Source organism: Coregonus clupeaformis, chromosome 8 (genome assembly GCF_020615455.1).
Source record: "Coregonus clupeaformis isolate EN_2021a chromosome 8, ASM2061545v1, whole genome shotgun sequence".
Lineage (NCBI taxonomy): Eukaryota > Metazoa > Chordata > Actinopteri > Salmoniformes > Salmonidae > Coregonus > Coregonus clupeaformis.
Window position 1 is genome coordinate 28465193 of NC_059199.1, and position 18243 is coordinate 28483435.

The window sequence follows — 18243 nt, forward strand, 5'->3', positions numbered from 1 at the left end:
ATGGGGTCTATATATAGGGGCGGACCCCAGCCGTGACACAGGTGTCCATGGGAGTAAATCTGTAAATCCTCACCTTGGATGTATCCCTCCGCCGCGGAGTGATACCAATATATTGAAGTGATCCATATAGCTCACATAACCGTGGTTACATACGTAACCGTCGTTCTTCATTGTTGAAAATCCCACAACAAGGTGTGGTGACCAAAAGTTTTTAATTTCTTATTTTTTTATTTCAATTTATTGTAATATAAATAGGGAATTATTTAAGAAAAGTGCAATTGTGCCCATATAATTGGCCGGAACTGTAGGTCCATTCTCTTTTCTACATACTTTATATCTGGTTTTAGTCGTTTAAGTGCCGTGGCTCAGATGCGTCTCTGTGAGGAGTAGGAGGTCAAAGGAATGGTGAATTGTAATTGAGGTGGTTCAGTTACCAGACATGCATGATGAGTAGTAGGTTGGTGGTCTGTTGATACCCCTCTGGTGGTGTGGGAGCTGTGCTTTAGCAAAGTGGATGGGATTATATCCTGCCTAGTTGGCCCTGTCCGGGGTATCGTCGGACGGGGCCACAGTGTCTCCTGACCCCCCCTGTCTCAGCCTCCAGTATCTATGCTGCAATAGTCTATGTGCCGGGGGGCTAGGGTCAGTCTGTTATATCTGGTGTTATTCTCCTGTCTTATCTGGTGTCCTGTTTGAATTTAAGTATGCTCCCTCTAATTCTCTCTCTCCCTCCCCTCCCGGAGCACCTGAGCCCTAGGACCATGCCTCAGGACTACCTGGCCTGATGACTCCTTGCTGTCCCCAGTCCACCTGGTCGTGCTGCTGCTTCAGTTTCAACTCTTCTGCCTGCGGCTATGGAACCCTGACCTGTTCACCGGACGTGCTACCTTGTCCCAGACCTGCTGTTTTCAACTCTCTCTCTCTACCGCACCTGCTATTTCAACCTCTAAATGCCCGGCTATGAAAAGCCAAGTGACATTTACTCCTGATGTACTGACCTGTTGCAACCTCTACAACCACTGATTATTATTTGACCCTGCTGGTCATCTATGAATGTTTGAACATCTTGGAGAAAAATCTGGTCTTAATGGCCATGTACTGTTATAATCTCCACCCGGCACAGCCAGAAGGTGACTGGCCAACCTTCAGAGCCTGGTTCCTCTCTAGGTTTCTTCCTAGGTTTCTGCCTTTCTAGGGAGTTTTTCCTAGCCACTGTGCTTCTACATCTGCATTGCTTGCTGTTTGGGGTTTTAGGCTGGGTTTCTGTTTAGCACTTTGTGACATCTGCTGATGTAAAAAGGGCTTTATAAATACATTTGATTGATTGATTGAGTAGGCCTAACCTTGCCTGAGACCTGAAGAGTTGCATTGCCTCCCAGAGTCAATTCCTAGGCTTCAGCTTAGCAGGCCTATGCTTTTCTGGTGCGCAGGAGACCTGTGTTCGCACCCTGTGTGTTGGTTACTCTAGTCTAAAATCAAATGTACAGAGAGCCCACATGGGGGTGTGGTGTTGCTCTCCTGGTTCATGCCTCCAAGAATAAATTTGCATACACCTTGAAAATTAAAATGGAAATTGAAAAGAGGAAAGAGAAAATGCTTCATTGGGTAGTTGGAAAATGAAAATAGACACTTTCAATTTCACTTTGCACATTGCATTTAATATTTTCTGTTTACCATTTTCTATTTTCATTTTAACTTTGGAATTGAATTGTGGAATGAATCATGCACACCAATATGAAAATTAAAATGCATTGATCATTTTCACATTCCTATTTAGCATTTACGCCTCGATCCCACATACAGCGCAAAATGGTCTGGATCATCTGGATATGTGTGCAACAAAAGTTCAACATTCACCTTCTGCTACTATTTCTGTCAAGCTGTCTACACATACAATTTGATGAATAGATTAGATAAATCTAACATATGCACCACACAGAACGCACTGCAACTGCCTCTGCAACGCAATGCTGCAAGGCAGACACAGCGTTCCATTGGAAATGAATGTATTCTGGTGTACCAAAACGCAATGACGCTGTCGGTGTGATTGAGGCGTTAAGCATTGCATTTTCGAACTGCCAATGATCACCCTCCATACTTTCTAAGCCCTTTTCCTTGAATAAATGCAGGGGGCCAAGTTGCTCCCCAACTTGATAATGCCATCTAGTGGAAAAATCTAAACACACCAATTGAGATAGAGTATTCCATTTGATTCCATTCCATGTTTTAATTTTAACACAAGAGCACTACACAGTTTGGATTGTAAAAAACACTATTGAAATAAATCATGAAATTCTTATATATATATATATATATATATATAGATAGATAGATTATATATATATATATATATATATATATATATATATATACACACTGCTCAAAAAAATAAAGGGAACACTTAAACAACACATCCTAGATCTGAATGAATTAAATAATCTTATTAAATACTTTTTTCTTTACATAGTTGAATGTGCTGACAACAAAATCACACAAAAATTATCAATGGAAATCAAATTTATCAACCCATGGAGGTCTGGATTTGGAGTCACCCTCAAAATTAAAGTGGAAAACCACACTACAGGCTGATCCAACTTTGATGTAATGTCCTTAAAACAAGTCAAAATGAGGCTAAGTAGTGTGTGTGGCCTCCACGTGCCTGTATGACCTCCCTACAACGCCTGGGCATGCTCCTGATGAGGTGGCGGATGGTCTCCTGAGGGATCTCCTCCCAGACCTGGACTAAAGCATCCGCCAACTCCTGGACAGTCTGTGGTGCAACGTGGCGTTGGTGGATGGAGCGCGACATGATGTCCCAGATGTGCTCAATTGGATTCAGGTCTGGGGAACGGGCGGGCCAGTCCATAGCATCAATGCCTTCCTCTTGCAGGAACTGCTGACACACTCCAGCCACATGAGGTCTAGCATTGTCTTGCATTAGGAGGAACCCAGGGCCAACCGCACCAGCATATGGTCTCACAAGGGGTCTGAGGATCTCATCTCGGTACCTAATGGCAGTCAGGCTACCTCTGGCGAGCACATGGAGGGCTGTGCGGCCCCCAAAGAAATGCCACCCCACACCATGACTGACCCACCGCCAAACCGGTCATGCTGGAGGATGTTGCAGGCAGCAGAACGTTCTCCACGGGCGTCTCCAGACTCTGTCACATGTGCTCAGTGTGAACCTGCTTTCATCTGTGAAGAGCACAGGGCGCCAGTGGCGAATTTGCCAATCTTGGTGTTCTCTGGCAAATGCCAAATGTCCTGCACGGTGTTGGGCTGTAAGCACAACCCCCACCTGTGGACGTCGGGCCCTCATACCACCCTCATGGAGTCTGTTTCTGACCGTTTGAGCAGACACATGCACATTTGTGGCCTGCTGGAGGTCATTTTGCAGGGCTCTGGCAGTGCTCCTCCTGCTCCTCCTTGCACAAAGGCGGAGGTAACAGTCCTGCTGCTGGGTTGTTGCCCTCCTACGGCCTCCTCCACGTCTCCTGATGTACTGGCCTGTCTCCTGGTAGCGCCTCCATGCTCTGGACACTATGCTGACAGACAGAGCAAACCTTCTTGCCACAGCTCGCATTGATGTGCCATCCTGCATGAGCTGCACTACCTGAGCCACTTGTGTGGGTTGTAGACTCTGTCTCATGCTACCACTAGAGTGAAAGCACCACCAGCATTCAAAAGTGACCAAAACATCAGCCAGGAAGCATAGGAACTGAGAAGTGGTCTGTGGTCACCACCTGCAGAACCACTTCTTTATTGGGGGTGTCTTGCTAATTGCCTATAATTTCCACCTGTTGTCTATTCCATTTGCACAACAGCATGCGACATTTATTGTCAATCAGTGTTGCTTCCTAAGTGGACAGTTTGATTTCACAGAAGCGTGATTGACTTGGAGTTACATTGTGTTGTTTAAGTGTTCCCTTAATTTTTTTGAGCAGTGTATATATATATATATGTTCTTAATCTATATAAATAATCATTCAACACAAATATATATAGACACATGTGAAGTTGACAATTCAGGTGTAGGGGAAATGAACAGTTTCAACGCATAACTGTGGTACAAAAGTCTTTGTCAGTACCAGTACATTGAAGTACCATTGACTCCATTTAATTCCTGGGATAAAGAGCCTGATATAACGATATGACTCCAGTCACATGATTGGTCTTATGGGACAATGCTCTTTATGTCCAGTGGAAATAAAGTAAAACGTACATGCAATGCGAACTTCCACAAGCTTTAGGGTATATACACTACATGCTTGTTCTGTTACTATGTTTTTGGTAATCCCCATAGCAAAACTGGGGGTCAATTCCATCACACTTCCAATCTATTGCTATCGAATACAATTCCTATGGATTAAACAAGGAATTGAAACGGAACTGACCCCAACACTGCCCAACAGTCACCTCTCACATGGGGCTCTCCAGTGTGTTGTAGTTGTCCTTGAAGCTCTTGAGCTCCAGGAAGTGCTTTGGCCTCTTGCTCTGTTGGCTGGTGGAGGGCAGGTAGGTGACCAGTATGGTGGAGGGGGTGCTGTGGGCTGAGGAGCCCGTCAGGTCCTTGGCTACTGACTGGTGATGTTGGTCCAGACTAGTGGAGCTGGGGTAGGCTTTCACACTGAAGGGAGAAGAGAGAGGGTAGTGTCAAACTCAAATTAAATGGCATGATAAAGTGAGAGTGAAGATTTCTGTGACATGATGAGGAGTTGAGGACCAAAGACATCTCTTCCTACTGATATATTTATTTGTTGAGCAAACACATTCATTTTTGTAATAATACTTACACATCCGCCAGTTCATTCAGAGCATCCTGGTATTTCATATATTTCGCTTCCCCAAATACCTAAAACACAAAGAGTCACTTCCACTGACAAACACTGTCAACAACACTGCCTCTTTAAGACAAAAAAAAGCTCTTTACCTGACTTGCTTTTCAAAGATGTCTAGAAATGTACACGTTTTGTGCTCTTTCTTGTAGTGAGCAATCACTCCCCTATTGCTGACTACAAATTATCCATAACTGGGCTAATAACTCACTAACTAGCAAAGGATAAGAACAAAATGTCCACACATGGCTACATGCAGCTCTTGCTTTGATCTCAAAACAAGCACATCTACTCACGACCACAGCTATAAACACAGTCCAGTTCAAAGTAAACGGCACAGATCCATATATGGCAATAGTCTATTTCCATATAGGCCTACGCAATAGAATCCTACTCCGATGCGTTCTGCCTACAACAAAATCTCTTGCAAAGTTAGTTTTGTTTCAGTATGTTGCATTGAAAGTGGCTAATATTGCGTTGATTCGATCACAATTTCCACAGTAAAGGGAAACGTTGATAGTGTTAACTAAGAGGGAAAACTCTAGAAATTTGAGTGAAGTTAAATCTCCTGCTTCTCTTCATGGGCTGATATTTCTTCTGCGTTCTGCGTGGCAGTCCCGGGGGAGCTACGAGGCAGTTTCGTGGCTACGGCACGCCTGCGCACGCGCGAAGCTTAGAGGGAACATTGGTTGCAAGTGGTAGCTACTGTATGTGTTTAGTGACGGTCGAGGCAAGCAAATATTATTTGATAATATCATAAAGTTTCAAAGGGGCCATGATACAAGAGCATACACATTCCATCATAAGCAACTAGGCCAAACTAAGGATCAGTCATAAACATTTGAGAATAGGCGCATCACCTCGCTCATGAATGCATATCAAAATCAGCATCTTCAGCACCTTGCACAACATTCACAGCATTACCGCTTCGAACACACCGACTGCGTCATTGCATCAATGCTGCATAACATTTTGCGCAGCTACGCAACTATACTGAATGCAGGTATCTACACACGTGTTGCAGACAGTTGCATGCGGTTGGACACATGGAGGAGAGAATCATTTTCGCAGTATCCTCAAAACCGTGTCTTTTTGACACAACTGCTGACAGCTACAGGGACATAAACACAAAAAATGCTGCTTGGAGACAAGTGTCTATGATAGTAGGATTTCCAGGTCAGTTTAGTAGTGAGCTTTTGCTAGATGTGGCTAGTTAGCTAGCTAGCTAGCTTGCTAACCTAGCCAATGAGGTGTGTGTGTGTGATAAATGATGCTATCTACTACCCCTGATAACTTGGCCAAATAATCATGCTTGAAAGAGTGTGAGTGTGTATGTGAGAGAGTGTGAGTGTGTATGTCAGATAAATAGTAATAGAAATGATGCTAGATACTACCCCTGATAATTTGGTCAGATAACCGTGTGTGTGTGTCAAGTAGGTGACATGTCCATGATAGCTATCAGAAGACTGTAGGAGGAAGTGGAGAGGACTCAGGGACAGGTATCAGAAGGAGAGAAGGGCAGAGAAAGAGAAGAAGAGGTCTGGGTCAGCAGCTTCAGGCCAGCGGCCTTGGCACATCTGCCACATTCTTTCTTTTCTGGATCCATTTATTGTGCCTAGGGCAACGAGTGGCAATTTTACAGCCAGACCCTCTACGTCATCCACAATTGTGGGCGCCACCGGTGCATCAAGACCCTCTATGTCATCTACAAGTGTGACCACCGTCTCCACCGGTGCAGCGAGACCCTCTACAACGTCTATATCATCCACAAGTATGACCACCACCGGTGCAGCCATGGAAGATGATGAAATGGAGGAAGCACCTCTGGATCTAGGACCACCTGAGATTATTATGACCCTCACGGAAGTGACCACTGAGGACTTCGTTGAACAGGATGTGGCCGTGGAGACAAACAAGGAGAGAAACAGGGACAGAAACAAAGAGGAACAAGATAAGAGTGTCTGCTAAATGACAAAAAATGTAAATGTACCAGCCCCCAGATCCACTCAACTAATTTCAGCAAAGGCTCCTCCAAGCCGTCGAGAGGGATGCAGCCCAACCTGATGCTCACAGGAAAGAGGATGAAGAGACCCTCTTTGCTATGAGCCTGGTGTCAACCCTGAAGAGGCAGCCTCAGCAAAGAAAAGCGGCAGTCAAGGTTAAAATTCATCAGCTGCTTTTCGAAGCCGAGTTCAATGGTAAGTTTTTTGTCATCCACAACACAGGTAGTGTCATAAGTATTGCGACAGTGAAGTAAAGTAGGTCATTTTTACAGTATACTCATGTAGGCTAATTGGTATTTCAGATCAAAGGAGGCAAATGTATAGCTGTTGTTTCTGGGTTAGAAAATATCATAAAACAACAGCTTGATGTCTAAATATTTGCCTGTCATATTCATCTTTTGATCTGAAATACAAATTCCATGAGTAAACAGCAAGAATTACCAACTTTACCACACTGTTCCAATATTTATGCCACTAACTACACTATACAAGCATTATTTAGTTAACATAAATCTCACCTTTTATGGTGTTATATTATGTAATGCTTGTATGTGTTGTTTTTCTCTTCCCTTCCAGAGATGGAGTCAATTTAGCCGACCAGCTCACAGGAAGGACAGGAAGAGGAGAGGAGTTGTCTGGTTGTTGTTTTGACCTCCCTCACTGTACCTCTCCTTTCACACACGTCAGTTCTGTTTAAATTCAGTCAATTCATTCATTTATTTGTTTCTAGGATAGCATTCATTATTAGTGTTACATAGATTTCTGAATTGACATAATTGAAACTCACACACCAGAGAATTCACAGACGCTCTTGTTGGTCTCTTACAAGACTAAAGGTGAATATATTTATTTTATTTAAAACCACTTGAAAACCAGGGTGTTGAAACTTTTAGTGAAGTTATGTTCCATTAACTGGTCCATGACGTCCAGGGGCCATTTGTTTGTTTAGCTTTATTATGGCTACACATTATTTTCTTTTTTTTAAGACACAGAGACACACACACACACACACCTCTCCTCCACTCCTCTCTGTACCTCAGATCTCTAGTGCCCTGCCCTCTCTCTCTTTATGGCCATGACTGAAGTTCCCCTACTACGTCTAGGCTTTATGAGTAGTTCCTGTATCTGTCTGCAGTTGTGCCAAAAATACATGCTCTTGTTCTCTTACAGATTATAGGCTACACATAATGTATTTTACATGCACATACATGCACACACACACTCCTCTTTCAATAGTTGTTTTATTTTTTGTAACATTTTTACAACACACATACCTGTCATGTTCTTTCCTGTACTTGAGTACTTATTAAATTATAATGTTTTCATAGTCAGTTGTTTCATTTGTTTATTGATATCTAATGTAGACTTCTTCCTTCCCTACACCTTTGCAGATCTAAGACAAGATGAAAGTCAAAACACATTCTCTTCCTAATTAGTTTTTTTTCCACCTGCATTTTGTCAGACCAGTGAAGATCGGTGTAAACTGTACAATTTGTATGGACCCAAAGTTACCTTTTCCCATTGTTATCATGTCGTATAACCTTAATTAGAGCTCCTGCTCACCTGATGTCAGCTTCTCCCTCACCTGGAGTGCCTGTCTTGGGGTGTTGTTGGTGTCTTGGTCATCAGGTAGGTGACCATTTGGCGTGCCCATCTCCTTCCGGAGCGGCTCCTGGAATGCCCTCTGCAGGTAGTTGTGGAGAACAATTGGCCTTCATGCAGGCATCGACATTTGCGGGGCTGAGACCAAGCATTCTCCGATACATTCTCCACCGGGCTGCCAGAATCCCAAAGGTGCATTCAACAACTAACCTTGCCCTGGACTGTCGTTTGTTGAAGATCCTTACAGGCTTTGGCAATGGCAGCTGGCGTCCAGCGTAGGGCCTCATGAGGTTGGGTCTCAAAGTGAAGGCCTCGTCGCCGACGAACACGTGGGGAATGGGTCCCAGGTCTTCAGCCCCAGGGAGTGATGCAGGTGGTGGAATCTCCAGGGTGCCATCCTGAAGTGCCTGGCCGAAGGCAGAGTCCCGGAGGGCGTCGCCATCACTTCCCTTGCCGTAAGCACCAACATCAATGATACGGAAACAGTAGATGGCATCTACAACAGCCAAGAGTACAACTGAATATGTACCCTTGTAGTTGTGGAATTGCGAACCTGAGCACGGTGGAGCCTGGATTACCAAGACAGTTGGGGAAATTCCACCTCTCCAGGAACTCGGCAGCGATGGCCCTCCAGTCTGCCTCCTTGGGGACAGGCATGTATTCGCCAACCAGACCAAAAAGGGTTCTACCTGGAGCCAAAAAGGCTTCTACCTGGAACCAAAAAGGGTTATCCTAATGGGGAAAGCAGAAGGACACTTTTGGAACCCTTTTTTCTAAGAGTGTACATGATTCCAATAATAATGTAATGAATGACTGTAACTGTCTTGAACAACAAGGGGTCCTGCAGAAGGCACCCCAAATGTATTTTCATTTGGTAACATTGCATCATTAAAAAAGGGTTTTAAACCAATTTTGGGAAAAGTTATAGTCCTAATGAACATTCTGTAAAAGTACATCTGATGTCACATAGGGGCTATTAACTAGAGAGCCCTTTTTTTTAGCTAGCTAGGTTGCACATAAAATATATCTAATATCAATCAATTACGGTATCAAAGGCTTTAGCCAGAGACAAATCGCCAGACGTTCAACTGGACTGATGGACTCCCGGTAGTTGGTATCCATCCGGGCGATCCTGGCTCCAACCGTCTGGACCGAAGCCAGTTCGATCATCTGCTCCAGATGGTTGGAGCCAGGATATATTATATGCTCTCACAATTAATTTGTAGATGTCATCGAATAAATAATATGTAAAGAAATTCTGCAGTCAAACTGTTGGTATTTATGTTATCCCACAATCTTTTTAACTGGATATGTGTGCAACCAAAATTCTACATTCACATTTTGATACTTTCTGCCAAGTCTACGCATACAATTTGATGCATACGTTCGATAAATCCAACGTATGCACAGTGTTGCCAACTTAGCGACTTTGTCGCTATATTTACAGAGTATTCAGACCCCTCTAGCGACTAGCGACAAATCTAGCAACTTTTTCTGGTGTTATTGGAGACTCTGACGTGAAAGCACCTATCGTTCTTACTCTTCTCAGCGAGCAGCGGGTGCTGCCCTGTCCCAAAGCACTCACAGGCGGCCCAGTCCTCGTGCAGCTTTTTACTCACTTTTTGTCTATCCCATGACTTACATGCACATGCCCAATTATGCAAATTAGGTGATGACGTCATTTAGCGACTTCTAGTGTCAAAGTCGCGTCAATTCAAATCTGGTATTAGGAACAAAAGAGGTCAACACGACTTCTAAGATATACTAGTTATTTTAATTAATGCAAAAACCTTCAATGGTAAATATGATGTTTCGTATATACGGGCTCTCTGAGATACCTCGCAGGGCACCCCAGAGAACTAACCCATTGTTCTGGGTTCTTGCTCAAATATTCTGACAGAGGGAGTTTCCCACCTCTCTGCTGACCAATTAGAGTAGAGACTTGAGCGTGGTTTAGACTTACTCAGTCAATCCGTTGATGCATCTCTGTTACCAGGCATATGTCCATATCATAACAACCTGTCATAGTGAGAAGAGCCAGCTCCCTTAGCCACCATTCCTACGTCCAAGGAAGGTTCACAGATCACAAAGAACCAGTATATTCCAGCATCTGGAGACACAAATCCCTATCTCCCTTTACCCCCTAAAACAGCTCTTCACATCAATCACAGCTTGCCAGGTGTCACAACCTACATTAGCCCAGTCAAGAATGCATTCTTTCTAAGTTAGTCATCCCATCAATTATAAACATAATAAATCTCTCACACTAGCGACTTTTAGGACAGCCAATAGCTACTTTCCTTAATGAGGAGTTGGCAACTGCGGTATGCACCACACATAACGCACTGCAACTGCCTCTGCAACACAACGCTGCAAGGCAAACACAGCGTTCTATTGGAATTGAATGTATGAAAAAATGTATGCACTCACTAACTGTAAATCGCTCTGGATAAGAGCGTCTGCTAAATGACTAAAATGTACAAATGTAAATGAATGTACTTCTGGTGTACCAAAACGCAATGACAGAGTCGGTGTGTTCGAAGCATAAACACATGTAACGTCAACTCATCACATATTGTGAATTGGACAGTGGTCCCTTTCAATGCAATAGGTTTACAAGATAATTGCAATCTGTGGTCCTCTGTAGCTCAACTGGTAGAGCACGGCGCTTGTAACGCCAACATAGTGGGTTCGATCTCCGGGACCACCCATTCACAAAAATAAATAAAAATATGCCCGCATGACTGTAAGTCGCTTTGGATAAAAGCGTCTGCTAAATGGCAGAATATTATTACAGTCATAATAGCATTCAGGGCGACTAAAATGACAATAATTAATTTTTTGAGGTTACCTGGCACACTCATCAGTGCACCTTATAGTGGCCCTGCTTAACACCCAGTCACTCAGACAAATCGGACAATCTAGGATAGGAAATCACTATAAATATTTAAAAGTTTGTTTATTTATTTGATATACATTTTATTCCCGTTTTTATAGATGGGTGATCACGTGTCGAGGGTCAAGTTTGTAAACCACGTGACGGAGCTATCTGTGGCGTCAAAGTGGAAAAGACACAGGTAAATTCCGAGTCTCTCGCTTATTGTCTGCGCGAGTCGGTTCGGCATAATTCCTCATATAAGTGCATTATTCTAGGGTTGTGAGGTTTCATTTCGTCGAAATCCGACAAGGAGGTCGACAGAGAGACCGCGTGGTCGGTTGTATAGCAGAATATAAGACATTCATCTGGGTTTCTGGTCAGTATCGCATGTTATTTATTTTCCTTATTTTGGGCCTACGGGCCTACATAGAGCCTCGGTGTCGTGTTCATACAAACACCCATCGGTAGCTTTCCCAACGGCGGCGCGTTGGTTGATGCTGCATAGTGCAACTTGTAATGTGATTTGTGAGTTAGTTACCACGTTAATGTGCAGCCTATGCGTTTGTGGGCTCACTAATAGGCGGTACGAATAACCATGTTTTCCAATTAGGGTAACTGTGATGATTTGAATGGTTGAGAGACAAAATCTAGCTAACTGCGATGGCTGTTAGTCAGTCTTCTCTTCGCCATGAGGTTGAGAAGAACGGAATCTCATCGACAAGTTCGACCAGGCTGGATGGATGTAACCTAAAAATGACATAACATCTTAGCAAACTAACAGTTAGTCAATAATGTTATGTTTACGAAGCAAATTATATTTATTTAAAGACCGGACGTTAGCTAACTAATGGGTTTTAGTGAAATAATACTAATGGAGTTTATGTAACGTTAGCTAACAAGCTGGAGAGACTAACGAATCGCTAGCTAACGTTAGCTAAATAAAACCATGTTGTGAATGTCAAATCCAGAGCGATGTGTGTTGCATCGTTCACTAGTAGACTCCATTAAAATATATGTTAAGTTAGTTGGCTAACAAGTTACCATAGTAGTTACAGTATCTTGTTAGCTAGCCTCCGCTAACAAGCTACCATAGTAGCTACAGTATCTTGTTAGCTAGCCTCCCAGCAAATGTGTGCCAAATAAATGTAATTTGCTAGATCTCAATTAGCTAAAGTAGCTAGCGAACTCAAATTTAATCGGACCCTATTTGCATATACTAAAGCTAACTTATCTCCCAAGTAAAGTTAACTAGCTAGCTATATAACTTTAGTTGGCCAATTAGCTAGCAAGAACCAAATTGTTTAAAATTAGGTAACGTTAGGCTAGCTAACATCTCTTTGAATAGGTCGTTACCACAGCCACAAAGTCATAAACCCCGCCTATTTCTACAAAAACTCTAATTTAAAATAGATACACAAGGCGAGGTGGTGCTTAAGGTAACATTTTATTTATTTATTTTTTTACACGCCCTGAGTAAGGTACCACCGTAGGGTACTCTCATTACTCCTATGATAAATTGCATACTCTACTCATAACCCGACAATTATAAAAATCAATCATTTTGTAAACATTCTGGGCATGTTTGGTTGGTCATTTTTAACATACTTTTATGACGTTTTAATCGACAAACTACATCATACCTAAAAACACTTTTGTTCAGCCGTTATTTATGGGGAAAGAATGGGGTTTTAGGATAAATGCAGAAAATATGGTCTGAGGCTAACAAGTTTAGGAGATCTTATACAGTTTGTTCTATGAGATAATATCAGTCTGTTAACATGACCTTTCATGAATTATGAAGCCTTTATGTGCTTTTTAAAATTACTTAAATGCTTCAAAATTCACAAAAAAAGGACGTTAGAGGATGAAGACTCTCATAGAACAAAATGTATAAGGTCTCCTAAGCTTGTGTTTACCACATACATATTTTTGGTGTTTATCCAAAACCTCTACAAAAACGGCATTCATTTCCACATAGGACTTAGTGCCTACAAAAAGACGCCATTACTATTTCTCTCGATTGCCAGGGTCTTCACGATACTTCGGTGGCAATACGATATGTATTATGATTATATATTTATGGCAATTTTAGATGTTCCAAACGTATTGCTCACCGTATGTCTTCTGCAGAGGGACAAGAGAGCCATGAGAAAACGAGTTTTGAAGTGCTGAAAACACAGTGGCTCCTTATTTAAAAAGATGGAGAACAAGCTACGAAGGAAAACTACTGGAGCAAAATTCATATTGCGATGTTGCCAATACGATATATCGTCTAAAATAATACCTGTATGTAACTATCGATTCCCATCACATCACGACTTAACCTTTTGACACGTACCAACAAACGGGTGTGATCTATATTTTGATATCCAATTGGTAGTTAGTCTTGTCCCATCGCTGCAACTCCTGTATGGACTCGGGAGAGGCGACGGTTGAGAGCCATGCGTCCTCCGAAACACGACCCTGCCAAGCCACACTGCTTCTTGACACACTGCCCACTTAGCCCGGAAGCCAGCCACACCAATGTGTCGGAGGAAACGCCATACAACTGGTGACCGAAGGCAGCGTCCTTGCGCCCGGCCCGCCACAAGGAGTCGCTAGAGTGTGATGGGACAAGGACATCCCGGCCGGCCAAACCCTCCCCTAACCCGGACGATGCTGGGCCAATTGTGGGCCGCCTCATGGGTCTCCCGGTCGTGGCCGGCTGCGACACAGCCTGGGATCGAACCCTTAGACCGCTGCGCCACTCGGGTGGCGGGTGTGATCATTCTACAGTGGTCCCTGCAGCGTCTGCTCAAACCGGTGTGATTAGAACGTCCAGTTTCGATTGACGCAACAGTCAGCATTTGAGCTGGCCACACTTTTTTTCACAAACATTTCACACAAACAGTCCTTACATACTCATGTCCTGAATGTGACCTGTTTATTTTTGGATGCAATGTTCAGACATTCACAGAAGTAGTGGCAGCATAACACAATAATCAAAACCGGAAAATGTCCTAGCTTTAACTGAGGAAAGATTGACGTAACACAAGCGGTCATATTTAGATAACTCTCGGCTGACAGAAAACACTATGAATTAGCTAATAGCAATTACTATTCATCACATCACGGGTGAGCTTACCATTGATCAAAATAATTGAGTAGAACACTTTCTAGAAATCTAAAGTAATCCGACGATGGGTAGTTTGTGCGTGCCGCCATGTTTGTTTTTTCGCGTCAACCAAAGATAATAAGAGGAGACAAGATGAGTATGGTCTGTTTGCAGTATGCATGTTGAAGGGGGTGTGTCGTCTAACGATCATTCACTTCCCTTCATTCCCTTTCGGAAGTTTACTCAAAATGAGTGAATCTGTTTTCGCTTTGTCATTATGGAGTATTGTGTGTAGATTGATGATTAAATAATAATTTAATCAATTTCAGAATAAGGCTGTAACGTAACAAAGTGGAAAAAGGGAAGGGGTCTGAATACTTTCCGAATGCACTGTATGTATGTTGGTTGTAGTGTGTGTATACAGTGTGCATTTGTAAAAGAGTCCTAGGTCTCGGTCTTTCCTGTTAAAATGAAGGTACAAAATTATTGCTGCAGGAGGGCAAAAATGCATCTAACGATGCACTTAGCTGTTCTACGAGAGGTCTGAGGCAGGCGTTTTTTTCAAGTGCAGTGTTAATAATGATTGTTTTGGGAAACTGCTCAGATATTTAACGATGCTCCTAAGAACGTTCTAACGATGAACTGAAGAAGCTTTTGGGAAACCGGGCCCAGGACCTTTACCAAATTATTATCTATGCACTATTCCCAGTTCTCGGGTTAAACAACGTGTTTTTGGGGGGTACTGGTTATATTTGCTCCCCAACCATCATGTAAAATATGCGCATTAACAATTGCTATTGAATATGGGGGAAAATGCACCAAATGCTTTTTAAAATCTTCAACATAGAAATGGTACCAAAAATAATTTACTGAAACTGATTACAAATGATGGAGTCAACCATGATTCACCAAATTATATTTTAAAGGATGAAGCAAAGTACTTTAAACAAATGTTTTCGTTTCAGTCGCCTCCATCTCCTGTAACTGAAGCTAATTGTATGGATTTATTTTCTATTGATAATGTCAACTTTACAGCCATACAGAAAGACTCATGTGAAGGTGAAATTACAGAGGAGGAACTTCTGGATGCAATTAAAGACTTTAAGTCAGGGAAACTCCAGGGTTGGATGGCAAACCAGTTGAGGTATACCAAACCTTTTTTGATATACTCAGAGGACCGTTATTAGCATGTTTTAACCACTCCTATGTAAATGGTAGATTATCAGACACTCAAGAAGGTCTGATTTCATTATTACTGAAACTGGATACAATTGGGAAATATAAAGATCCAGTCCATAAAAAAAAAAAATGGAGGCCCCTTACACTTCAGTATCGTGATGCGAAATGTATAGTGCATAGAATTAAAAAGGTGCTGTCGGACATTATTCATTCTAATCAGACAGGTTTTTTACATGGACGATACATTGGAGATAATATAAGGCATGTACTGGAAACAATAGAACACTATGAAAATCAGGGAAACCAGGCCTGCTATTCATAGCTGACTCTGAAAAGGCTTTTGATAAAGTACGACTGGAGTTTATATCTAAATGCCTGGAGCATTTCAATTTTGGAGAATCTCTTCTAAAATGGGTTAAAATCATGTATAGTAACCCTAGGTGTAAAATAGTAAATAATGGCTATTTCTCACAAAATTTTAAACTGTCAACAGGAGTAAAACAAGGTTGTCCACTATCGGCATATCTATTTATTATGGCCATTGAAATGTTAGCTATTTAAATCTGATCCAACAATAATATAAAGGCATTAGAAATCCAGGGCTTAAAAACAAAGGTGTCATTGTACGCTGATGATTCATGTTTTCTTTTAAATCCACAACTTGAATCCCTCCACAGCCTCATAGAGGATGTAGATAGATTTTCTAACCTCTCTGGATTACAACCAAATTATGATAAATGTACTATATTACGTATTGGATCACAAAAAAATATTTTTTTTTACATTAGTGTAGTTTACATATAAAATGGTCTGATGGTGATGTGGATATACTCGGAAAACATATCCCTAAATAAATGATCTCACTCCAACACATTTTATTAGAAAGTTAGCAAAAAAAGATAAGATCTTGCTACCATGGAAAGGTAAATACTTGTCTATTTGTGGAAAAATCACCCTTATTAACACGTTAGTATTATCCCATTTTACCTATTTGCTTATGGTCTTGCCTACGCCTAGCGAACATTTATTTATTTTTTATTATGAGAAAGAATATTCAATTTTATTTGGAACAGCACGCCAGACAGAATTAAACGGGCCTATTTATATAATGAATATAAATTTGGAGGACAGAAATTATTAAATATTAAAGCATTAGACCTATCACTAAAAGCTTCAGTCATACAAAAGTTATACTTAAATCCGAACTGGTTCTCTAGCAAATTAGTAAGATTGTCTCACCCCATGTTCAAGAATGGCCTTTTACCCTTTATTCAGATTACAACCACTCTCTTTCATTTATTTGAAAAGGAAATCATCTCCCAAATATCACTATTTCTAAAACAAGCCATAGATAGTTGGCTGCAGTTTCAATTTAATCCTCCAGAAACTCCAGAACAAATAATGCAACAAATATTGTGGTTAAACTCAAATATACTAATTGATAAATAAAAAAGTATACCAGTTTCATTTAAGGACCAAAGGATTGACAGCTGTCTCATATAGATTGCAAAATAGTTGGGAAGAGATTTTTGACGTACCGATTCCATGGCAAATGGTTTATGAACTGATACGCAAAACGACGCCAGATTAAAAACTTAGAATTTCCATTAAAATTATTATACAAAATTCAACCAATATAATGTTATCCATATGGGGGACACAATCTTCCCATCTCTGCAGATCTTGCTGCGAAGAGACAGAATCATTAGATCATTTGTTTTGGTACTGTCCATTTGTAGGTCCAGGAATGGCTGAAGGATTGCAATATTTACCTGGAGCTAACCCTGCAGATAGCACTACTGGGTGATCTGAAAAGTCAGTCAATCGATCAATAATATAATACTTTTAGCAAAAATGTTTATTTTCAACATCACAGTACAGTTGAGAAATATATGGCATGTAGAATTCCAATATGGATGGTGTTAAGAGATAGATGGGAGGAGTTGAATTGAGCTGAAGGTTGGGACTAATAACAAAATAACTAATGTAAAACATACTGTGTCCATAATAAGTATATAGGTTGAGAACTTTTGTGAAAGAGCAGTTTAGGGGATATGGCATGTAGAGGCAAACCGGATGGACATCATGAAAATGATTGGAGAGGTTGAGGAAGTTCAGGAGTAAAAACAAACTAAATATAATTATTGTAAAATTGACTCTGTCTGTAAAATGTATGTATAAGCTGGAAGTAGAGGCCTAAGCGTTGTTGTTCACTAGTTTACCCCAATTGGGGGAGGGGTGGTGGGGTTGGAAAGTAAAGGAAAATACATTTTAAAAAAGGTAATGAGAATTTGACACAGAACCCCTCTCCCACCTTTCTCAGGTATTATTCCTTTGTAAATACTGTTATTTGTATATACTGTAAATGATGACGTCGGTGGGCGGAAACCGAGCCTGCGGCAGCTGGGAGCAGCAGACGCAGACAGGCCAGACACAGCACAAGCAGAGACCTCAGGTTGGTACCCTGCGCTCAACCCTTCTGCCCACACTGGATGTCATGCACTTAGTTACCCCACACACTGACCCAACAGCTGATTCTTTGGTTCCAGGGCCTAAAATTAAGTGTTTGGTCCACCAGCCACTGTGGCAAGTAGATGGAAAAATCTACCAGCCACTCTGATATTTTAAATTTTGTTTTACCAGCCAAAATAT

General features: G+C 41.7%; 2 protein-coding genes across 13 annotated transcripts in view; one reads left to right on the forward strand and one right to left on the reverse strand.

Moving 5' to 3' along the window:
* Positions 1-4419: 4419 nt before the first annotated feature.
* Positions 4420-6631, reverse strand: LOC121572469 (protein C1orf43 homolog). The gene is made up of 3 exons (XM_041884540.1): positions 6476-6631; positions 4794-4852; positions 4420-4627 (listed from the first exon to the last, which is right to left on the reverse strand). The coding sequence occupies exons 1-3, from the start codon at positions 6629-6631 to the stop codon at positions 4420-4422; spliced, it is 423 nt and encodes a 140-aa protein (XP_041740474.1).
* Positions 6632-11490: 4859 nt separating this feature from the next.
* Positions 11491-18243, forward strand: part of LOC121571396 (ubiquitin-associated protein 2-like) — a 64087-nt gene continuing 57334 nt past the window's right edge. For 11 of the 12 annotated variants that reach the window (XM_045221893.1, XM_045221896.1, XM_045221901.1 and 8 more), the window contains exons 1-2: positions 11503-11694; positions 17915-18046. In XM_045221893.1, the coding sequence (XP_045077828.1) occupies positions 17957-18046 (90 nt within the window). In that variant the 5' untranslated portion in view covers positions 11503-11694; positions 17915-17956. Of the gene's footprint in view, positions 11695-17914; positions 18047-18243 lie in introns of all 12 variants that reach the window. The other variant, XM_045221894.1, reaches the window with a different exon arrangement.